We start from the raw sequence: 25,246 nt of genomic DNA, 5'->3' as shown, positions 1-25,246 counted from the left end.
CCACCCCAACACACATAATGCCTTTAAAATTCAATATTTCATAATTCTAAGAAACATGCTTTTAAAAATAAAAGCTTTAGCAGTTATAAATAAATTAGGAGAAGTATATTATGTATCTTTTATGCAAAACTTAATTAATATAATGCAGCAAATATTCCTTGAACAAAGTTATTCCATTGTTGTTACAAATAAGAAAAAAATAAAGGACATTTTCCCTGGATGGTGTTGGGATTTTCATTAGCATCCCTGAGAGTCTGGGCAATCCTTTATAGAAAGCTTTTTTTTTGTGATTGTTTATTTTGCTGCCTTCATTTGCTTTTTCCCTCTAGCAAACACAGGGATTAAATATCAGTGTGTTGGTCATCTACTGTCATCACAACATAAAATGCTTTCTGCTCTCTTGAGCTGCTTCTCATCAGCACTAACAGTTTGACCCCATGCGCCAAACGGTAGTATATAGCATATACCTGTCTTTAAAATGTGTGAGCCGAATTTTATCTGCAGTGATTTTTCTCTTTATCCCTTGATCTGTCACTGTTTCCTCACAATGTCAAATGCCTCAGAGCTCAACTTGAATGGTGATCAGACTCAAAGGCACACAATTTGGGGTTTGATCTAAATCTACCCAATCAAAAATCTTCTCAGTTCAGACTCAAACCCTGCACTTTGTCCTCAATAGTGAAGAGCAGCCATCACTAAAGCACATTCTCCTTTAAGCATTTTAGAAATGAACATAATGATGTTATAAAGAAAGGAAACAGATATATTTTGCCAGTACTATCATGTATGCATCTAAAGAAATGTTCATCTTTGACCCCTTTGCAGATCAAATACTTTCTTGATGGTATGGCTATTGTATAAAACATTTATGTTTTAATTCCTCTTTGGAAACGAATTCAAAGATAGTTTCCCAGGTTCATCAGAAAATCAACATCATTAATTTATTTTCCTAAGACATTCAATTTGCCTAATCTAGTCTCTTTCTCCCATGCTCTTTCTTCACCTCCCTCTAGTTAGACCTGAACCCTCCTGCTTTCATATAATATCATTCATTGAAAGCCAAGTTCTATGAACAGTGCTTCCCTGACCACAGAGCTTCTTTTTACCACATTTTGTAAATATTATTGCTATTATTTTGTGGTTGTTGTTGTTATTTGATTTTTGACATCAAGTTAGGACCAGACCTCGTGACCCTAGAATTTGAAGGGTGGAATTGTAGTTACAGTCATTTTAAGAGAAGGATATCAGGAGGTAGCTCACTGACACATGTGTATCTGGTATACAGTTATGACCCTGACTGGGTATTCTGACAATCAGAAGGCACTAGAGCATCAAATCTGTATTTAAACTATATTTCCCTAACTACTCTTCTAAAATTCATGCTTGTTTATGTTTTCAACTGGATTTAACCAGAATGGGGAATTCAACACAACATGTCCAAAGCAAAATGCATTTTCTCTTTTATGATCTGCTACTCCTTTTATATTTATTTAATCAATAACCCTTCCATTGCCCTAAGAAAATGGGTTATCCTAAACTCCATTTTGTTTGTCCTACCATCTAAGTAAGTGTTACCAAGTTGGTAAAGCCTGTCTCCTATATAGCAATGAAATCAGCACCAGCCTCTTCACCTGCCACCCATAATCATCCATCGACACCCACTGGATGTTGGCCACAGCTTTTAGGACCTTTCTGCTTCCAAGATTATCTCATGATCATTCCCTCTTGGGGCTATGAGGATGATCATTCTCAAAGACTAACTGTTCACATCACTCTATTCTCTAAAAGTCTTTGCTCTCTCCTATAGTCTTCGAGATAATTTTCAAATACTTTAGTATTGCTGATCTTTTGATCCCAGCTAATCTTCCTACCTTTTCTCACTGAATCAATCAAGTTCAATCCAAAATGCATCTACAACAACATTTTACCTATTTTAGAAATTCTTTCAATTGATGGTTTCCTTTTGCTATTAAGTGGAGTCTTTGAAAAGTTATTCCTGCAGACAGGAGAACACATATGGGAAACAGGGACCCCCAAACTTATCTAGGTTGAAGAGCAAATCATCCAAACAATAAAGACTGCCATGATACTAGGAAACTGCATACCATGGAAAAGAAATGATGTCTCAGAAACTTGTGGTTACTAAGGCTTAGGGGTAAACTAAACCAGCCTCACTTTAGGCAAGAGGATAACAGACCCAAGAGATCAAGGGAAGCAGAGTTCATATCAACAGCAACACTTGGGGCAGCCTTGGACTCAGATATGTGCAAGTGAAAGTATAGTTATGCTGAAACCAAAAGTCTATAGAGGTGCTCTGAATATGTATAAGTGAGAAGTAAAAATGTTAATGTCAAGGGATATTACCATTTTGACATTTAGGCGCTTTTTACAAATAACTATATCTTAATGTGAATTATCCATCTAAACAAATTAGTATTCTGCTTACCTCTACCTAATTTCATCCACTATGAGAAAAGAGTGAAAAGACAGAGCACTGAAGAATTTGGGGTCATGGTCAAAAGAGAAATGATCAGAAATAACAAGAAGAAGAAAGAAAAAGGAAATGGTTCATTTTACCAAAGTCAGGGCCTATATATGAGATACCACCCCTAGCCTCCAGGGGCACATTTACATCAAAGGCATGCATGTTTAAACAGGAAACTGAGATCATTAAGAGAATATGTTCTCATGTTTTCTCTACATGGAGATACCTTCATTCGCTAGAGACCTGTTCTCAAGGCTTAGAGGAGAGAGCTAACTCAACAACTCTGTAGTCAGAAGCTCTGAGGTCTCTGCAGTCAGAGGTATAAGATTAAATAATTTTTCACCAAAATATGTCACCAAAAGGGCAGGTAGGTCTTTCCCCAGCATCCCTTGCAGCTAGGTGCAACCCTTACTGGGTTCTGGTCAATGAAATGGGATTGGAAGTGAGAGTGACACTTCCACAGGCCTGGCTCTCAAAGACTTCCTGCTGTAACTCACCTGCCTTCACTCTTCCCTCATCAACTAGCCACATTCAAAGATCCAGAACCTTGAAGCTCTAGGATCCTGTGAAACAAACCTGAGTCCCTAAAGGACTGCACTTACAGGAAAGTGCGCTCCCCCAGCCTTACCAACCTGCACTGGACTGTGATGTTTATAAAGAAATCAACCTTTCTCACGTTGATCCATTGAGACTCTAGCACTGCTTAGTACAACAATTGGTTATCCTGAACACACCACAAGTATCATAAAGATGGTTCATGGAGTTCCCTTTCTGTTGCCTCCTTTTTGGTTGTGAAAATATATGATGTAAAGAATACTTCAAAAACTTGTCTGTCAAGAGACAGCTTAAAATATTGTATATATGTATAATTAACTTCTATTTCATAAAAAATCTATTTGGGATTTTGATAATGTTAATACATGTCTCCTGTAATTCTCTTCAAACCTGATTTTAAGTATCACTTTTAAAAAGAAATGAAAACATTGGTTCGGGGAAGAGAAAGGAGTGAAACAAAAGAGCTTTCCAAAGTTACTTAAATTGATGCACATTCTTGTGTGTAGAAATGGACGAGACCCTCAAGTCAGCTTTTACAGTATGTAGGTTCTTTCAGATGAGGTACATGCTGTGAAAGAGAATTGCAAAGTGAATGACAAGAACACACGTTTGCTCTAGATGACTGAAGATAAGTCTGAAAACATCAAAACACCGACTCTACAAGTTATCAACAGGCAGGTTGGCTATGCCAGCCTTCAGATCTGCATCTTCAGGCAAAGCCGGCCTCTTCAAGGGTAATCTTACTACACTCAATAATGAAGGAAAGTGATCTGCTTTCCATTACACATTTAACTTATATTCTTGAAGATCATCTGCATAAATACATATGATGCATGCGTATTTCAATCCATGACATTCCTCTTTATGGAACACAAAAATATATGCCCCACCTTGTGATGCTCAGACCTCAGACTGTGTGACCCAAATTTCCACCAGCAGGAGTTCCTGTCTATCCATTTTAAGTCTTATTCTACACTAGTCAAAGGTCATCAGTGCCTGTGTTGCTTAACAGAGAGACTGGAAGTGGAGAAATACATAAATAGCTAATCTGAACCCCTCCAAGCTTAACACACTGTCTGCAATAGAAGGTCCACTAGTTTCTAATACAGACAGACATGACCTAGAAATGAGCTAATGAGGCACACTCAATCAATTTCCAGGTGGCACAATTAGGGGGACTCACTGTGCCTCATTTTATTCTTCTGTTAAATGGAAATAATAACACTTCCTCATAGCATTTTGTGAGAATATAATTAATACATGTTATACCCCTGTAGTAAACTTTGTCAATGGCCATCATCATTATTAATTATGAATCATGGGGAAAATAGGGGAGGCCTGTCCCCTACTTCAGTGACAAGCACAGATACCTTGCTCTTTGAGTCTTTGAGTGTACGCAGGCTCCTGTTGCAGTTGCTTGCTATTGGACTGGCCAGAATATTCAGAGTCAACTTTGATACCCTAATCTAGACCATTTCATAGGCATATGGATCCAGAGTCTGAAGGATATGTCACATCTCTGTGCCTATGGGGATGACTGGTTCTCCACTCTGACTTCTGATCTGAGCTACAGGGCTCCACTCAGGCAAGTTGCTCCCAATCCTCCAAGTGCCTACCTATTCCTGTCACTCACGGTCCTGCCCCAGGACAAGGGCAAGTCCTGGTTCTATTGCCCTGACCTTCCTAAAACTCCTTTCAGGAGTTGATGACCTTGTCTTGCTACTGATTCTGAGTCCATTTTAATGTATAACACAAAAAATAAGCTGAAAAGTATTTCCCCCTACCTCCCAGAAAAATCTTCAGATTTTTATGTGAGTTTCACTGCAGAGCTATACAAAAATAAAATAAATTGTTTAAAATATTTGTAAATACAAACCTAACAAAACTCTCATTCCAAGAAAATTCTCATAAAACTATGACAAACCATGTAAGATCTGTTCCAAAAGGTTTAGGAGTAACTAGTTCCTAATTAGCATGAGTAATGCACCACCACTCATAAATATATTATCAAGCACTTAAAAATACAAATACATACACATGTATTCATTATTATTCTCCTCTTTAATAAGATCCCAAGTATATCACAGTATTTGATTAGCTATATTTTACAAATTACCATGTAAAATAAACTCCTCATATAACTATATAATGATATATATATGTACACTAATTATAATTTTTTTCAATTCAGAGAGTATCTAAGTCTATGAAAATAAAATTATTAAATTCAGAATGATATATGTGGAATATATTTATATGTTAATTTGTATCAATATATAAATTCAATAAGACAGGATTTAGAATATCCTATATACTTCTCTGGGGATGGTATGAGACATGTGAGTGCATTAATAAGAAATTACTTTAAAAAACTCTAATCACTGATATTCATATATTAATGTATGAGATCTGTGTAAATGTAAAAAAAATGATTTCAAGTTTTACTGTCTCAGAAAAATATAGATTTTTAAATACAGTGTTGAAATTTGAAGCAATTTAAGTTCATTTTGCTACTGAATTGATACAATGAGTTCAAAACCCTCAATGAAATAAATCATCATTCAGGTGATGTCTTTTACATAGACTTTTCCAATTTCCCACTAACACAGCTATAAATACTAAGAAAAATAAAGAGAAAAGAAATATATCATCTAAAGCAAATATGAATAGTATTCCAGGATGAAAGAATTTTAAAATGACTTAAAGTGGATTTAAAAGCATACCCAGTGGTGCGCTCAGCAGAAAAAAACACCTGCTCACCTAAATGATGCAAAAAACAACAACAAAAAAAAACAAGACACCATAGGTTCTCCCATGCTGTTTGCCTCCCCACACTCCATCTCTGTCCCCCACCCCACAACCTTTCAGACACAGATTTTTTGACAACAGGCAAAAAATGAGTAGCTGAGTACTGGGGCCAGCTGTGAGGTTTGCAGTATGTAGCTTCTTGGTAATGTGACTGCCATGTACACTTGAGCACAGTTATGTCTAAGATCTCATTTTAGGGCTTGCATTATGATACCATTTACTCATTGGAAAAGAAATGTTTGGTATGCTACTTTGCTCTAGTACATCCGGAATTGCACAAACCCCTATAGACGTAAAGCGCTGGGGTGCAGGGAGCAAGCATGGGAACATCCCTTTAAGAAATGCCAAAGAAGAAAATCGTCATGGAGAACCTATGTATTCCCTAGCCGTTGCTCTTTGAGGCAGCACAAGTAATCTATGTCTGCCACTCCCTACCCTGCACTCCTGCCCCCACTGCCATCAGCATGCCTCTTCACAGAGCCAGCCTGGCATTGCAGCATGTGACAACAAATGAAGGAGAGGAGAAGTATATGGTCTAAAGCCATTCTCTTAGTGCTGTGCCCCTCCTGCCCCTGCCTTAGCCTGAAGCACTGCTAAGGCTGCTGTCTGTGTGTAACCACATTCCCCTCTGCTTCCTGAAGAAAGATGGACCCCAGCTGGCTGGCTGGCAGTGGGAGCAGGAGAAAAGATCCCACTGAAAACCAGTGATACTGTGGGCAAGAAAAATCTCCTAGGTACTGGGAACCATGCTGTATGCATTCCCTGTGGCCTTCTCAATCTGTGAAAAGCCAAACACACAAAGAAAGAATCACAGAGAAGCAATACACCCTCTGACTCAGGAAAGATTGCTCATTCTACACAAATGCACAAAAACTATAACTCCAGAGTGCCTTTGGAAAACACCTCAAATCAAGGGGAAAGCACTCGATTTTGAAAAGTTATAGGAAGATATTTGGAAAAGTCTCAATTGGGGAGCTAGGTGAACACCTTAGAAAAATCAATAAACTCCACAGGTGACAAGAGGAAACAGCATCAATGATTGAGGGACACAAGAAAGCTCACTGCTAGCTTCTGGACCTGTGTGATGTGGCCCCAGACACCTGTCCTTCCCATTCTTACCCCACTCTAGCTGTGCCTTTAACACAGTGGGCACTTTCCTGAGACAATCCCTAGCCTCCCCTTCTTACTTTTTGGGCCTCTCGTCATACACATCCTCTGCAGAAGGGCCTTTCCACCTGCTTACACAATAACTTCCTTCACTTTTCTTGCCTTAGTCTGCCATAAATCTTCATAGCGCTTGAGTGCCATGGCTGTCTGTTACACTGAGGGCCTGATTCTATCCCTCCTTGCTGTGCAACTTTGAGAAGATTATTTACCCACTCTGCTTCACTTTTCTCATTTGGCACCAGCTGTAGCCAACATTATCGATGCCTCCCTATCTCAGCACTCACTATTCCTGTGCCCTCCAATGGCTACACATCATAAGCACCTGCACTCTACAGCTATAAATGGTCCTCTGGCCCTGGGAACATGCTCAGCCTCTGTGCAAGGCAGGCCAGAGTGCCAAGTTTACACTCTAGAGAATGGACGGTCTCCACACTCTGATGAGAGTTTGATGCTAAATATCTTCCTCACACCTCGATACAACAACTGAGGCCAATTCTACATCAGAGTCTGCAGCAGTCCCCAGTTGTTCACAGACTATAAGTTTTATAGGAATGGTAATAATAACCAATGGACGAATAGGTTTAATATTAAAAAATAAGTTGGGGCCAAGTAGGCAGATCTACATTTCTAAGTATTTGTAAGAAAAAAAATGAGAAAACCTATTAAAGAGTTATTTCTATTTTCTTCATCCTCTTCAGAGCTCTCTAGAGAAAAGCCAACATCATCTGTGTGAACAGAGGACGTTTTCTGTCCACAATTTCCTCATGAGAAGAGAAGACTGTCTCCTGTGCCTTAAAAGAAAGGAATCCCCAGATTCTTATTTCCTACCTCCATGTAGTATGAGATTCACGGGGCTTGGCCCTCTGGGGCAGCTGCCAACACCTGTGTGGTGAGTGGGTAAACTCCGGCCTCCAGCACCAGGGCACAGTAAACAGGTAAGTTCACTAAGCCCCACGGCATAAGTTGTGATTTTCAGGTTCCAGTCCCACGTTTGGCAGATACGAAGTGCCTAGACTATCCCTGAATAAAGTGGAACATCACTTTATTGTGCTGCACATAATCACCATGTTTCTTATATGATGTTTTTCTCTTCCAAGGTCTCACAAGAGAAAACCTCAAGCCCTGAAATACCTTGAACCCCTAACGACATGCACTGAAAATATCCTGGCAATTATTTTGTATTTATAAGGATGAGAAATGAGAAAGTAAATATCTCTCAAGTTTAGAGGCAACGGAAAAAAAAAAAAAGCCCTTAGTTAAAGAGGATGTAGCTTTCAATGGAAAAGCATTTGCCTACCATATGTGAGGCCCTGGATTCAATTCCCAGACCACCAAAAATAAATAAAACCCAAATTTTAAAAACCTAACTAATTAATTAAAAAGAGAGATCAAAGGGAAATTTGGAAAAATAAGTTTGAGGTGGACCATGGTAGGTGGACACCAGATTTCAATCCAGGAAATTTAGAATTGTGTGTGTGTGTGTGTGTGTGTGTGTGTGTGTGTGTGTGTGTGAATGAAACTGAATTGTCAAATATTTTTAAGATAAAAGACGGCAAGTAGCTAAGAGGTATTAATCTGTGCACTCATGAAAAAAAGAGGCATAAATATATAAAAGATTTAAAAAGAGAAAGGGTAAAATGGAGAAAATAGTGTGACAGGAAAAATGAAAAGTAGTTGGTAATTGCTTAAATGTGACACACAACATGGAGAAAGACACTCTTCAGAGGGTTTCACTTTGATGAACTAAAATGAGCCCACACAGAGAAGCTGTTACTAAGTCTCATTTTCTGGCCACTCTCAGGAGATAGAAAAGAGTCACTAGATGTTCTGAGAATTATTGTATAACTAAGTTAAGTCAAGACCCAATTTCAACCTAAATACTTACCCTAGTGCTTAAATCATTTCAAAGTTGGAAGAATCATTTTATGGTTTTCTCATTTCCATTTCTACCTGCTCAGTTTATTTCTTTGACCCTTAGTTTTATAATTTTCCATAAGAAGAGATTAAAGAAATATTGACCGAATATTCCCAAAGATAGTAAAAAGAGGAGAAACAAGACCCCTTCAATAAACTGTTCATTCTAACTCATTCTCTGACATTTTATTAATAATAAAGCCCAATTTTAGACATCCCAAATCTTACACTCGTGACTCCGTTGTGTAACATATACTAATATCCCACTGCATCACTAGAAGCAAATGCTCAAATTCAGATCAGAATATTTTTAATAATATACTCACTGTTACTGAAATAAATATTAATAAATTCACGTTTTCATATAAATTGTAGATATAAACATTTCCCAAAAGACAATGAGGAAATCTTATTTTATTATTTTCTAGAATGTCTATCTATAAGTAGAAAATAACTGGTTAAAGTAATCAGGCATACACTTATATTATTAAAGTAATCAAGTATATGACTTGTATTATTAAAGAAATTAGGCATATTACGTGTATTTTTAAAAATAAAGTTTTCTTAGTGTAATGTTGTGAAAGCTTCTGCTAAATAAGAGATGTTATACATTTCATATTTGGGAGATCTAACCTCCTTTGATATTAGAACTGCCATGGGGCATAAAGCAGCTAGGAAAGACCATAATAACTAGTACTCAGTATGAAAGTACCACCAAAACCCTAAGTAGTTAAATGTGCCAGCAGCTATTCCTTGTACACGGTCATTAACCAAATTTAGTCCATAGCCAGAACAAATATGATCATATGTTCCTTTCCCATATTAGATGTTTAATATAATTTCAAATAAACTAATTTAAACTATGAAATTGAAAAACTGCAGTCAGGTTATTAAGGATGATAAAAGACGAGTTATAAAAGAACATCTGTTGTAAAAACTAAAATGCACATTAGGAAATCTAAGAAATCATGTAATTAAGTCTTCTATATCCACTCATAGCAACAGCAAATGTCTCCAAATCATCTGAGAAAAATTATGTTTACAATTAACAAATTCTTTTTATTCTTTTGAATTTTACATCTCATGTGAATGTCCTTTGAGAATTATTAGTAAAATCTATTGCTATCTTAATTTAATGAAAGACATTTTAGTGAAGTCATCCTATTTAGCAATGATCACCTAGAGCATGAAAGAAAAAACAAAATTTTGTATGTTTCATCAAGAATATTAATATAGCATGCAAAGAACTTCATGAATCAGATTAAGAATTTCACTTAGTTGACATTGAAAGACAGATGAAGGCCTGATAAAATATATTATATAGCATATCTACTTATGGAAAATAGGGATATAAGGAAATATTTTCCTTTTGCTTTATTGTTGTTAATTTTTTAAATGAGTAATACTTTCCATTGAATCACTGTATTCTGAATCAATAACTTAAAGAATCATCCAGTTTATTTTGAATGCATATTTAAGCAAAATCCATTATGTTTAGTTCATCTTACTGACAATCTTTTTCTTTTTCACTAATTCATTTTATAAAGGTCAATGTCCTTTCTAGTAAATGGAAACAAAATCATTAAGAAATATTAAAAGACATTTTTACATCAACTAGAAATTGCAATAAAAGAAAGATTAGCAAAATGTAATATTTTTTGCTTTTACTTCATTATATTTTTACTTTATATATAAAATTGATAACATAATAATGTATTATGTCTTTTCCTAATTAAAAAAAATTACTTGCTAGGAAAAAGATTAAAAGAAAAATGGCCTGTAACTAAGTCTCATTTATTAATATGAATGAAAAAATCCTTGATAAAATATTAAATCTTAAGGATTATTAAATCTAGCATTATATTAAAAGAACAATATAACATATTAAAGAATCATTTAGTCCACAGATAGAAGAATGTTAAGATATTAAGAAAAGTTAGGACATTAAGAAATAAGTGTATTAATAAATTAAAGAAAAAATATGGCAATAGGTGAAAAAAGAGCAACTGACAAAATTCAGATTGAATCACATTTTTAGAAGCAATTACAATTAGATGTAGTTTTTAGCATTGTCAACAGTAACTATTAGAAATCAACAGCAGCATTATACAAAAATATTGTCATTAATGTTACATCAAGGGTGTCTGGTATAATCATCATATTCCATGTCATTTGTGATGTCTCAACCAATGCAAATAAGTCAAGTAAAAGAAATAAGAGATGAATATATGAAGGAACAGACAAGATTATCCTTTAAATATGACTGGTTACATAGAAAAAAAAATAATTGAATCATCTAAAATTTCATTAGAAGTGGTTAGTAAATAAAAGTGCTATTTAAAATTCTTATTTTAAAATTATTGATAATTTCTCAGCATACCTAAAATAATTAACTTAAAATATTATGGGAGAGAGTCTATTAATAATAACCTTAGCTTGGGCCGGGAATGTGGCTCCAGCGGTAGCACGCTCACCTGGCATGCTTGTGGCCCGGGTTGGATCCTCAGCACCACATACAAACAAAGATGTGTCTGCCGAAAACTAAAAAATAAATAAATATTAAAATTCTCTCTCCCCCTCTCTCTCTCTCTCTCTCTCTCCCTCTCTTTAAAAAAATAATAATATTAAATAATATAAAATGCTCATAAATAAACCTAAAGAAAAATTTTCAAAACTATATTAATTATAACATATTACTGAGCCATACATGTTGAATAAACAACATACATTTATCACTGTCCTGTATAGATGCAGTATTCTTTCCAAGTTGATCTGAAAATGGAGGCTATTTCTAAAAACAATAGTCCCAATTCATTGGGGAGGTGGGGGATTTTACAAAATGTTCCTAAATATGCAGGAAATTTTTGAAATACATTCTAAAGGTAGTGACTTATCTTGGTAGATATTAACATGTTGTAGAATTACAACATTTAAAACAGTGCTCTACTAGCACTGTTCAATAGAAGAGTAAATTCAAAAAACAGATCAAAAAAATATAATAAAGAGTACATCATTAAAGTGGCATTTCAAATTAGTAATGAAAAAATTAATGGCTTTTCAATAAATAACAATAGATGCTGGCTATTTAGAAATTTAAAAGTTAGATATCAATTTCCAATCTTACAAAAAGGTGAAGAGTAATTGTAAAAAATTAAATCATGAAAAAACTACAAGAAAATATATACTTTTAATAATTCTGAAAGCGTATTATATCTGTTTTAGTCTAGTATAAAACCAATTTCTATTTAATGATCAACATGTGAACAGGACATGATGAAGAACATAAATGCATTATATATGATTTTACAAAAGGATTTATTGATACCTGCATCCCTATAAGCAGGGGTGGGAAATGAGAAGGGACTTCAGGAAAGAGAAGCATATGTGGTTTTCAGTTCTCAAGGGGAAAGACCTACCTGCCCTTTTGGTGACATATTTTGGTGAACAATTATTTAATCTTATACCTCTGACTGGTTTACATGAACTATTATCACAACCCAGTTCAAAAATACAATGAATGTCTTTGATGTAAAATCATATGTAATAAACATTTGGAGCCTGCTCATTATTTAGTCTCCATAAGAGGTCAGCTGAAACACCAGGTCTCACTTTCTTGACTTTCAATAAAATCTATGTGTCATAATAAAAGACAAAGCACAGTTTGAAGGGACAGAGCAAGCATAAGAACCAGACTCAAAAATTTGTGGAAATTATCAGACCAGGAATCAAAATCAGCAAGGAGTAATATGTCACGGTTCTAACTGAAAAGTGGACAATATGCAAGAACAGATATATAATGTAACCAAGGAGTTGGAAACTCTGAGAATCACAAAAAAAAATGCTAGAGATCAAAAACACCATAATAGATACAAAGTGCATCTTTGCTAGGCTCCTAAGTATACTGGACCCAGTAGAGGAAATAATCAGTGAACTTGAGGAAATACCAAAATCTTCCAAAGCTGAAAAACAAACATAAACAACAACAACCAAAAACAAAAATTTTTTAACAAGAAAGTTACAACAAAATACTCAAGAAGTGTTTGACAATTACAAAAAGTATAACAAATATATAATGAAAATGCCAGAAAGAGAAGAGAGAAAGGAAGACAGAAACTATTTGAGGTAATAATGAATGAGAACTTTCCAGAATTAAAAACCAACACCATATCACCAACCACCAATCCAAGAAGCTCAAAGAGCACCACACCCAATGAATGTGGGGGAGGGGGTGTGGGGGACAGGACCTTACTTAGGTATGTCATATTCAAATAGCAGAAAACTGAAGACAAGAAGGAAATCTTGAAAAGTTATCAGAGGACAAACAAAAACAAAACAAAGCAAAGTCATCCATAGAGAAACAAGGATAAGATTGATATCTGATACCTCCTCAGAAAACATTCAAGCAAGAAGACTGGATTGACGTGTTTAGTGTTCAAAGAAAAAAAAAAGCCAACCTAGAACTCTGTACTCAGTAAATTCATTCTTCACAAAAAAGAAGTGAAGACTTACTTTGACAAACAAAAATTGAATAAATTTGTCATGAATAGACCTGTCTTGCAAGAAATGTTAAAATAAGTCCACAAGAGAGAAGAAAAATGATAGTTTAGAAACTCTGATCCACATAAAAGAAGCCCAATCAGGAAGGATTAAATGAAGATAAAATTAATCATTATTGTTGATGTGTTGGTACTTTGTTGATTTTTGTAGATTGAGCTTGAATCTAGCAACTGACAACTTGAGCTCAGTGAATAGTTAGTTCTAAATGTGTTATCTTTAGATTCTTTAAGGAATTATGTAAAAAAAATAAACTTGTCTATAAATGGCAACTCTCCTGCTTCTTTCTAATTCATATGACTCTTTTCTCATTGCTTTTGGTGATATCTAGGATATTGTTAAAAAGAAATGATCATAGCATAAGTCAGGTTAAATTCTCTGCTATTATAATGAACTTTTTATCAGAAATGGCCTTTATGAACATTTCCAAGAATGATTGAAATATTCAAATCTTTTGTTCTTGTCATTTTGTTAATGCTATACGTTACACTAAGTAATTTTTTCAGTTAAACTATTCTTGGGATGAACTCTATATTTTCATATTGTGACTTCCCCCACATTACTATATTTAATTAAAGTGAAATAGTCTGTCTTTTGAAGGTTTTGGCATGAGGTTTTATTAGCCTCACGACATCAGTTGAATACCTTTGCTTCTCTATGTATTCTATGAAACAATTTGATTAAAATGCTAATCTCTTTATTATTAGAAAGTGTTATAAGCCTTACATGAAACACTGTAAGTTTGCCATTTGATGAGAGAATGTAGGTGAGGTTCAGAATTTAATTCCTGTAACTTTAATTGGACTGCACTTTATATATACGCTCTAGAGCATTATGTATTTAATATTTTCACTGTAATGACAAACTATATTGTCTCATCTTTTATAACTTTTCATCTACTACTTGATCTGATGACATGGTCCTTCTAATATGATTTATTGGCACCTTCTTTCTTTTCTTTGATAAGTCTTGCTGATGTCTAGTAAATAACTAGTCTGTTTTAAGAAACTAGTTCTCAGCTTGACTGAAATCTGCACAACTTCTTTGCTTAATATTTCACTAATATCTGTTTGTGTTTTATCTGTTTTTCTCTTTTTCATTGACGTTCTTTTATCTTTTTTTCTACACTTTGATTTGAAAAATTAGTTCAATAATGGTCAATCTTTCTTCTTTTCTAATGGATGCACTTGAAGTTTTAAATTTTCCTCTAATTATTATTTTAGCAACATTACTTAGGTATTGATATGTAGTCATTATTTATCATTCACTCATATATATTTCATTATTTCTATTGTTATTCCACAACCCCTTGAATTATTTAGCAGTGTGTTTTTTCACTTCCAAAGGAATATGGCTTTTTAGGTATATTTTACCATTGATTTTTATCTTTAAATAGTCATTAAAGACTATCTTCTTATGTATATTAAATTGATTATTTGGTATTCTTTGAGATTGGCTTTGAGGTTTGGTACATTACAACTTTGGGGAAAAAATTATATGGTCTCTAATTGAGTGCAGTCATAGGTATACTCATTATTGTATTTCACTGCATAATCATTGCAGATTTTATGCTACATTTTTCAAAAAGTAGAATAGAATCATGGGAAGCTTTTTAAAAAATATGTGCTGATATTACTTAAAATCATTTATTAATAATCTCTCTTTGGTGCAAGATTAGGATACACAAAATATTTGTTAATATAAGTTAATATGGCGGTGGCAATTATGCTATAATATGGCAATTCAAGCTTGTTTATTGTATTTTTCAAATGTTTATTCACTCTTACTAATTTTTGGTCTGATTTACTTCATCATTACTAAATTTTCTGCAAACTTAAAGGCATATCAAATTTTGTAGGGATTCTATACATTTTTACTTTAATAATGCTCAATTTGCATGGTTTAAGTGAATATTTCAACATCATATCTATGTTTAAAACCCATTTATTTAGTCATATCTGTAAATCAACTATTATGTGTTTTGCATGTTTTAAAATTTGTTTGTTGATATTTTTCTCATTGATTTGAAAGCATTAAAAAAACAAATATTTTTTTCTGTCATATAAAATGCACATATGCTCCACAGTGTGTAATTTCTATTTTAGTTTGGCCATACTAAGCACATAAAGCATAGAATCAACTTGTCAAATTTCACAACACACCAAATTTGCTGAAATTTTAGTTGGGATAATGTTGCAATATTGTTTCCAATCTATGAACATCTTTATATTTTTCATATGTAATGGAAAAAAGAAAGCTATAAAGAAAAAGTAGAAATTAATAGAAAGTAAACATAAAATATGGGAAATTAACTTTTTTAATACCAATTTTTATGAAGCTTTGTCAAAGTATTATCTACACTCCCCAGATAATTTTATGAGGCTATCAAAATTTGACCCAGCTATCAGGGTCTCTACCCAAAAGACTTAAAAACAGCATACTACAGGGACACAGCCATATCAATGTTTATAGCAGCACAATTCACAATAGCTAAACTGTGGAGCCAACCTAGATGCCCGTCAGTGGATGAATGGAGAAAAAAAAAGTGGTATATATACACAATGGGGTTTTACTCAGCAATAAAAGAGAATAAAATCATTTGCAGGTAAGTGGATGGCGTTGGAGAAGATAATGCTAAGTGAAGTTAGCCAATCCCCAAAAAACAAATGTCAAATGTTTTCTCTGATATAAGGAAGCTGACTCATAATGAGGTAGAAAGGGGGAGCATGGGAGGAATAGATGAATTCTAAGGGGCAGAGGGGTGGGAGGGAAAGGAGGGGCAGGGGATTAGCAAGGATGGTGGAATGTGATGGACATCATTATCCAAAGTACATGTATGAAGACACGAATTGGTGTGAACATACTTTATATACAACTAGGGATATGAAAAGTTGTGCTGTATATGTGTAATAAGAATTATAATGCATTCCATTATCATTATTTTTTAAAAAAATCAATAAAAATTCAGATATCAAAACCTTTCAAGGTTAAAAATTGATAAATCTTTGATAAAACTAATTGTAAATAAAATAGCAAAAATATCAGAACTAAAAAATTGCCAACTATCACACTTGAAATAGGCTAAGAAACTATGAAGAGCCCTACAAACATTTAAATATAGATGAATTAGCCTTCCAATAAAAACAATGCAGGCCTGATTTCTTAACCCTGGAAGTTATCAAACAGTTGTGGAAAAATAAAACAAACATTTTTTTTTTTCCGTTCTAAGGATTGAACCCAGTATGCCTTGTGCATACTAGCCATTTTTCTTAAAATTTTTTGTAGTGGTAGATGGACAGTATGCCTTTCTTTTATTTATTTTTTTTTTGTATGCAGTGCTAAGGATTGAACCATTTCTCACACATGCTAGGCAAGTGTTCTGCCACTGAAGCACAGCCCCATCCCCCCAATGCCCTTTTTAAATATAATTTTTGAGATGGTGTCTCCCTACAATTGTCCATAGACGGCTGATTCCATTCCTCAAGATTCAAAGTAAGGCAGGACATCATGGCAGAAGAATGTAGTAGAGCAAAGTGGCTCAGAACATTGAATTAGGAAGCAGAGAGACTCCCTTTACCATGGACAAATATATACCACAAAGGCACACCCCAGATGATGCACCTCACCCTACCCGCCCACAGTTAATCCCTATCAGTGAATTAATGCACTACTTAGGTTAAGATTCTCATAATCTAATAATTTCCCCTCTGAACTTTCTTGCATTATCTCACAATGAGCTTTTTGGGGACACTTCATATCTAAACCATAACAGAGTATTTTTTATATATGTATATATAAAAACATGTGTGTATATATATATATATATATATATATACACACATATGTATATATGTGTAAGGAAATGTAGAAAATTATATATGTATATATATAATAAACATATATATATATATTTATATTATATATATATACATACATACATATATCTATTCACTACAAATAATGAGGCTAGCAAAATCCAGATACCAAAACCTTCCAAGGTTAAATTGAAAAAGATGATTCAAAGTCCATTTTCCTTATGCATTTAAGTAAAATATTCTTTAAAATATGGGAAATTTAGATCAATCAAATTTTTTTAAAGTTTTATAAACCAAGTTGGTTTTAGCCCAGGATTGCAGTATTGATCTTATATGAAGAACCAAATAGCTGGGTGTGATGGCAAATGCCAGTATTTCCAGTGACTTGGGAAGCGGATGCAAGTTCAAGGCCAGCTTCAACAACCTAACAAGACCCTGAGCAACTAAGCAAAACCCTGACTCAAAATAAAAAGTAAAAATAAAACATACTGGGATGTAGCTCAGTGGTAAAGCACTCTGGGTTCAATCCCCAGTGCCAAAACAAAAACTAGGAAGATAGAAAGGAAGAATCAGTAAACTTACTTATCAAAGGGCTGGGACTGTAGCTCAGTAGAGGCCCTGGGTTCAAATCACCAGCACTATAAAAATGACAAACCAAAAAGGAAACTTAATGAAGAAATATTGAAACCTTACACTTGGATATCAGAAGTAAAACAAGGATTTTTGCTTATACTAGCATATTTTATCCAGAAAAAAAATAGAGTGATTAGAAAGTAACAGATGCAACTGCCATTACCTGCAGATTATTATGTACATAGAAAATTCAAAAGGATCTAAAGATAAACTCTTACAGGGAATAAATTTATATTTATAATCATACAAATCTTAACTGTAGTTTTGTTCACCCACCATAAAGAGTTATAAAATAAAATTTATATTAGCTTTCATATACACAAAAATAGCCAGCTAGATTATAAATAAAAGATAATATGCCTTTTGCAGTATAAAAATAAAATAAAGTACTAGAAAGTGCCTTAACTCAAAAACAGCAATACCTAGGTGAGGAAAACTATTTGAAAAACAAGAATCTTTAGACAGATACAAAATTTGACTTGAACAAATACAAACACGTCAGGTTGTTAAACAGGAAAGCACAGAATCATAAAGATATCACTTCTATGGTATTTTTTCCAATTTCATGTGAGACTGTGTGTGTGGGGGGGGTATTATGAATGAATTGGACAAGGTGATTATAAAGCTTACCTTAAGAATATGCGTCTCCTCGTCGGCCTGCGGCCTCGGTGCCTGTCCTCAGCTCGCGGGGCCCATGACCGCGCCTGGGCCTCAGCCTCGCCAGGGAGACCGCGCGGATCGCGCAGGCCTCGCAGGCGATGGCGGCGGCGGCGGCTGCTCTAGGGCGCGGGCGCCCCTCCCGCGGGAGGCGGGGCCGGGGGCGGCGGGTCCCCGCCGGTCGGCTGGGCCACGGCGCGACTCGAGGGCCGGGAGTTCACCTCATGAAGAAGCGCTCGGGGACGATCGGGCGCAACTCATTGCAGGGCTCGGTGGACGTGAGCATGGGTCACTCCAGCTTCATCTCGCGGCACCACCTGGAGATCTTCACGCCGCCGGGCAGCGGCCCCCGAACCCGCGCAGCCCCGGACCGACACGGGCGGCGACTTGTACCTGCGCTGCCTGGGGAAGAATGGCGTGTTCGTCGACGGCGTGTTCCAGTGGCGCGGGGCGCCGCTGCTGCAGACGCATCGTGATGTCTTATTTAAAGGGAACGAGTGGGCGATTATGCAGTTTATGGCCCTGAGGTAGGAACCAGATGCCAGATAAAGTTCATCATTAGCTACCCCCAAGTTAAAATGGGATCAGAGCAAGAAGAGGGACACGGAGTGGGCGAGTAGATGGTTTCACGGAGGGTGGTAGATTATGAGACCAAATTTGGTAGGGGATAGTCATTTGGAATGAGGAAGATTTATGACTGAATGTGGTATGTACCGCCAGTGATATTAATGTGCTATGTACTTTAAACAGGGGTTATTGGGTATATCACAGTCATATTGACAAGCAGTTAATGTGAAATAATAAGATACTGTATTATGTACTATGTTAGTATTATGAGCGTGCTTATATGCATGGTGGGTATAATATTAATGTTGATTAAACATATACTGTCCTATGTACATGAATTAATAGTGGTTTAATGAGGGAGAGCATTAAATGCACGATTTACATAGGAGTGGATTATTGAATAAAAGTTAATAGTGAGTGACATCAAAGTTAAAATTTAAGCAACTGGTCGAGTGCAGGGAATAGTTTAAGTAAGAAATATCAGCTTTGGGAGTTGAAGGTGGAAAGTCTATTTTCTTCTTCTATTATATACTGCTCTAAGAAGTTTGTAACTTCATTTTTGGTTTACAAGACCAAAGTAATATTTATACTATTAGAGCTCTTCATTTAAGAAGTTTATTTTCAATTAGGCTAACGGTTGGTAAGATTAGGAGAATAATGGTGAAGTATAGGATTGATGCTAGTTGACCAATAATAATAAATGGGTATTCAACGGGTTGTCCTGCAATTCAGGTTAGTGTAAATAGGTCTGCTACTAGAATTCAGAATATGCATTGACTTAATGGTCGAAATATTATGCTTCGTTGTTTAGATAGATGGAGTAGTGGAAAAAGTATTAGAATAAGAATTGAGAATACTAAGGCTAAGACATCTCCTAGTTTGTTGGGGATAGATTGGAGAATAGCGTAGGCAAATAAGAAATATCATTCTGGTTTGATGTGAGGTGGAGTGCTTAAGGGGTTTGCGGGTGTATAATTATCAGGATCTCCTAGAAGATCAGATGAAAATAGAACTAGGGTCATTAGAGCTAAAATAAGAAGAAGGACTCCGAGGATATCTTTGATAGTGTAGTATGGGTGAAAAGCAATTTTGTCTGAGTCAGAAATAAGGCCTGAAGGGTTGTTTGATCCAGTCTCATGGAGGAAAAGAAGGTGAACTATAACTAGAGCTGCAATGATAAATGGAAGAACAAAGTGGAATGCGAAAAATCGTGTTAGGGTAGCTTTGTCTACTGAGAAGCCACCTCAAATTCATTCTACTAAGGTTGTACCAATGTACGGGATAGCAGATAAAAGATTAGTAATTACAGTTGCTCCTCAGAATGATATTTGGCCTCAGGGAAGAACATAGCCCATGAAAGCTGTGGCTATTACTACGAACAGGAGAATAACTCCAATGTTTCATGTTTCAAAGTAAGTATATGAACCATAGTATAATCCTCGGCCTACATGAAGAAAAAGGCAGATAAAAAATATAGATGCGCCTTTAGCATGTATATAGCGTATTAGTCAGCCATAATTTACATCTCGGCAAATGTGAGTAACTGATGAAAAGGCTGTTATAGTATCAGATGTATAATGCATTGCTAGAAATAACCCAGTGAGGATTTGGATAGCTAAGCAGAGGCCTAGTAGAGATCCAAAGTTTCATCATGCGGAAATGTTGGAGGGTGCAGGTAGATCAATAAAAGAGTGGTTGATGATTTTAATTAAAGGGTGAGTTTTGCGAGTGTTTGTCATTAGTGCTTTTATAGTTGAATAACAACGATGATTTTTCACGTCATTAGTCATGGTTAAATTCCATGTAAAAATAATGACGTATGTTACGTATTTATTAAGTATACTTTTTGTCTTAGGTTTTGTAGGGTTTTCTTCAAAGCCTTCTCCTATTTATGGAGGTTTGGGGTTGATTGTTAGTGGGGAAATTGGATGTGGGGTTGTACTATGTTTTGGAGGGTCTTTTTTAGGTTTAATAGTATTCTTAATTTACTTAGGGGGAATATTAGTGGTATTTGGTTATACTACGGCTATAGCGACAGAGGAATATCCAGAAACATGAGGACCAAATGTAGTTATTTGAGGGATTTTGATATTAGGATTTCTAGTGGAGTTTTTAATTATCATGTTTATGATTTTATATGATGAAATAGAAGTTGTAATTGAGTTTAAGGACTCAGGGAATTGAATAGTGTTTGACGGGGAGGAGTTAGGGTTGGTTCATGAAGATTCAATAGGGGTGGCAGCTATATATAATTATGGAAGTTGATTAATGGTTGTAGCTGGTTGGTCATTGTTTGTTAGTATTTTTATTGTAATTGAAATTACACGTGGAAGTAGAATACGGTTATGGTTGCTAGGAGTGTTGAAGTCAAGAACGATAGGAAATATAATTTGATGAGACCCTTTTGATTAGAGATTATAGTGGAGGCTGTTGAGTGAAAGTTAGTGGTAAACTTGGGAATAGTTTTTTCTAGTCAGACCAGGTCTAATAGAGTTGATGAAAGTTTTTGGCTTATAACAAGATTAAGATGAGGATTAAATCAGTGAATAATAGTAGGGAAATAGCCTAGTAAGGTTGAAAATTTTGATGTGTTTGAGTACATTTTGGTTTTTAGATAAAGAGTTATTGAGTTTAGTTCTATGGCAATGACAAACCCTAAAACGGTTACTAATAGTGCTGTAAGTTTTAGATAGGTGGGTATGGTTAGGACTGGAATATTTATAGGTGGAATATTATATGAAAGGATAAATCCTGCAATAATACTTCCAATAAGAAGGCGTTTAATTGAATTAAGAAGTTGAGGGTTATTTTCATTGATTGAGGTTAGTGAAGAGAATCGAGGTTGTCCTATTAGTACATAGAAAATAATTCGTGTACTGTAGACAGCAGTTAGAGAGGTAGCAAGAAGAGTAATAGTTAGGGCTCAGGCGTTGGTATACGACGTGTTTGCAGATTCAATAATTAGGTCTTTAGAGTAAAATCCAGTTAGGAAAGGAGTTCCTGTTAGTGCTAAACTGCCAATAATAAGTGAGGATGAGGTAAATGGGAGGGCCTTGAATAGTCCTCCTATTTTTCGAATGTCTTGTTCATCGTTTAGGTTATGAATAATTGATCCTGAGCATATGAATAGTATGGCTTTAAAGAATGCATGTGTACAAATATGGAGAAAAGCTAAGTGGGGCTGGTTAATCCCAATAGTTACTATTATTAGTCCTAGTTGGCTTGAAGTGGAGAATGTGATAATCTTTTTGATATCATTTTGGGTGAGAGCACAAATGGCGGTGAATAGAGTGGTGATAGCTCCTAAACAGAGAGTGAGTGTTTGGATAGTCTTATTATGTTCTATTAGCGGGTAGAAGCGGATGAGGAGGAAAACTCCTGCTACTACTATTGTACTGGAGTGAAGTAAAGCTGATACGGGAGTTGGACCTTCTATAGCAGAAGGTAATCAAGGATGAAGGCCGAATTAGGCAGATTTTCCTGTGGTGGCCAAGAGTAGTACTAGTAGAGGAAGTAGGGACATATCTATTATGAAAAGTTGTTGAAGTTCTCATGAGTTTGAGTTGAGTAAAAATCATGCTATAGCTAGAACAAATCCGATGTCTCCAATTCGGTTATACAGGATGGCTTGAAGGGCTGCTGTATTAGCATCTGTTCGACCATATCATCAACTGATTAATAAAAAAGATATAATACCTACTCCTTCTCAGCCAATGAATAGTTGAAATAGGTTGTTGGATGTAACTAGGATTATTATCGTAATGAGGAATAAAAGGAGATATTTGAAGAAACGGTTAATAAAAGGGTCAGAGTGCATATATCATATTGAGAATTCTATGATCATGTAACGAATAATGCTACGGGAATAAATAATATAGAAAAATAATCTAGCTTAAAGCTTATGGAAAGGGTGAATGTTTGAATAGTCATTCAGTGTCAGTTTGAGATAACGAGTTCATAATTTGAGTTGATAAACATTAGTGTTGGTACTATGCAGAGTGATAATGCACAAATAATAGAGATTTTTACGTAGTTTGGGTAATTAATGTGTTTATAGTAGTCAGTTATGGTGAGGAAAATAGGAAATGAAAGAGTTACGAGTGATGTGAGGATAAGTGAAGAGAATATATTTATTACTTCTATTTGGAGTTGCACCAATTTTTTGGTTCTTAAGACCAACGAATTACTACTATCCTATAAAAGTTAAGAAAGCCGTGGGTGTAATCACGGGGAGCATGAATTAGCAGTTCTTGCATGCTTTCTTGGTAAATAAGAGGTTACGATTCTCTATTGTTAGATTCACAATCTAAAGTTTTGCTTAAACTATATTTACAGTATAAATGGCCCAGAATAATGGTAGGGTTTGTTGAGAGAATGGCAAGTGGAAAAAGGTGAAGAAATATAAGTGTATTTTCTCGTGTGAAGGAAGGATTAATATTTAATGTATGATATGTAAATTTTCCTCGTTGTGTTATAATTAGTATGCATAATGAATAAAGGGCTGTAATTAATATATTTAGTCCAGTTAAGATAATTGTAATATTTGATCAAGTGAATGATGCTATAATAATAAATAATTCACCAATTAGGTTAATAGAAGGTGGGAGGGCTAGATTGGTCAGGGTAGCTAGAACTCACCATGTTGCTATAAGGGGAAGAATAGATTGTAAGCCTCGGGCTAGTGTTATAGTTCGACTGTGAATTTGTTCATAATTAGTGTTTGCTGTTAAGGATGGGTCATTAATTTCGTCTATTATATATAGAATACGTAGGGAGGGAAGAGCAATTAGGATAAGGATAATAGCGAGGAGAATGGTTCAAATAATTTCTACTTCTTGGGCATCTATAGTGCTTGTATGAGTTAATTTTGTAGTTAATATTAATGAGATAATGTAAAGGACTAGGGAGCTAATTAAGAAAACAATTATAAGAGTATGGTCATGAAAGTGTAGAAGTTCTTCTATAATGGGAGATGTGGCGTTTTGAAATCCTAATTCGAGTGGGTATGCCATAGAGATATATAGGAATTTAACCTATAAATTAACTTTGACAAAGTTATGTAATTATTTTACTAATATCTCATGAAGAAAGTCATAATGGTTATGAGGCTGGCTTGAAACTAGTTTTAGAAAGTTCGATTCTTTCCTTTCTTGATTTAGGCCTTAATGTAAGTAGGTTCTTCAAATGTGTGATAGGGCGAAGGGCACCCATGTAGTCATTCTAAGTTAGTTGGTATTAGTTCTATGGTGAGGACTTCTCTTTTTGATGCAAATGCTTCTCAAATTATAAAGATTATAATTATAACAGCTGTAAGAGAAGTAAATGAACCTATTGAGGATACAGTATTTCATGCTGTGTATGCATCTGGGTAATCAGAGTATCGACGTGGCATACCTGATAATCCTAAGAAATGTTGAGGGAAGAAAGTTAAATTTACTCCGACAAATATTACAGTAAAATGAATTTTAGCTCAAAGGTCATTTAGTGTGTAACCGGAAAAAAGGGGAAATCAGTGAACGAATCCTCCTATAATGGCAAACACAGCTCCCATTGATAGCACATAGTGGAAATGGGCTACAACATAATATGTATCATGTAAAACAATATCTAGTGAAGAATTAGCTAAGACAATTCCTGTTAGGCCTCCCACAGTGAATAGGAAAATAAAGCCAAATGCTCATAGTATTGCTCGTGATCATTTGATATTTCCTCCATGCAGGGTTGCTAATCAGCTAAAAACTTTTACTCCTGTAGGAATAGCAATAATTATGGTTGCAGATGTAAAGTAAGCTCGAGTATCAACATCTATTCCAACGGTAAATATATGATGGGCTCATACGATAAATCCAAGGAAACCAATAGATATTATAGCTCATACTATATCTATATAACCAAATGGTTCCTTTTTTCCTGAGTAATATGTTACAATATGAGAAATTATACCAAATCCTGGAAGGATGAGAATATAAACTTCAGGATGTCCAAAAAATCAGAATAGGTGTTGATAGAGGATAGGGTCTCCACCCCCAGCAGGGTCAAAAAATGTAGTATTAAGATTATGGTCTGTAAGCAGCATAGTAATTCCTGCTGC

General features: G+C 35.2%; 2 protein-coding genes across 4 annotated transcripts in view; one reads left to right on the top strand and one right to left on the bottom strand.

The window, feature by feature from the left end:
* The window catches only part of LOC144375324 (uncharacterized), a 92,886-nt gene extending 74,182 nt beyond the window's left edge, over nucleotides 1–18,704 (bottom strand). The window contains exons 1-2 of the mRNA XM_078039712.1: nucleotides 18,562–18,704; nucleotides 11,404–11,470 (exon numbers count right to left, since the gene is read on the bottom strand). The gene's annotated coding sequence lies outside the window, so the exon portion shown is untranslated. The remainder of the gene's footprint in view (nucleotides 1–11,403; nucleotides 11,471–18,561) is intronic.
* A 283-nt stretch (nucleotides 18,705–18,987) lies between these two features.
* LOC144375323 (BMP-binding endothelial regulator protein-like) overlaps nucleotides 18,988–25,246 on the top strand; it is a 217,103-nt gene continuing 210,844 nt past the window's right edge. For all 3 annotated transcript variants that reach the window (XM_078039709.1, XM_078039710.1, XM_078039711.1), the window contains exon 1: nucleotides 18,988–19,115. In XM_078039709.1, the coding sequence (XP_077895835.1) occupies nucleotides 19,096–19,115 (20 nt within the window). In that variant the 5' untranslated portion in view covers nucleotides 18,988–19,095. The remainder of the gene's footprint in view (nucleotides 19,116–25,246) is intronic.

Source organism: Ictidomys tridecemlineatus, chromosome 2 (genome assembly GCF_052094955.1).
Source record: "Ictidomys tridecemlineatus isolate mIctTri1 chromosome 2, mIctTri1.hap1, whole genome shotgun sequence".
Taxonomy (NCBI): Eukaryota; Metazoa; Chordata; class Mammalia; order Rodentia; family Sciuridae; genus Ictidomys; species Ictidomys tridecemlineatus.
This window is presented reverse-complemented; position numbering and strand designations above follow the sequence as displayed.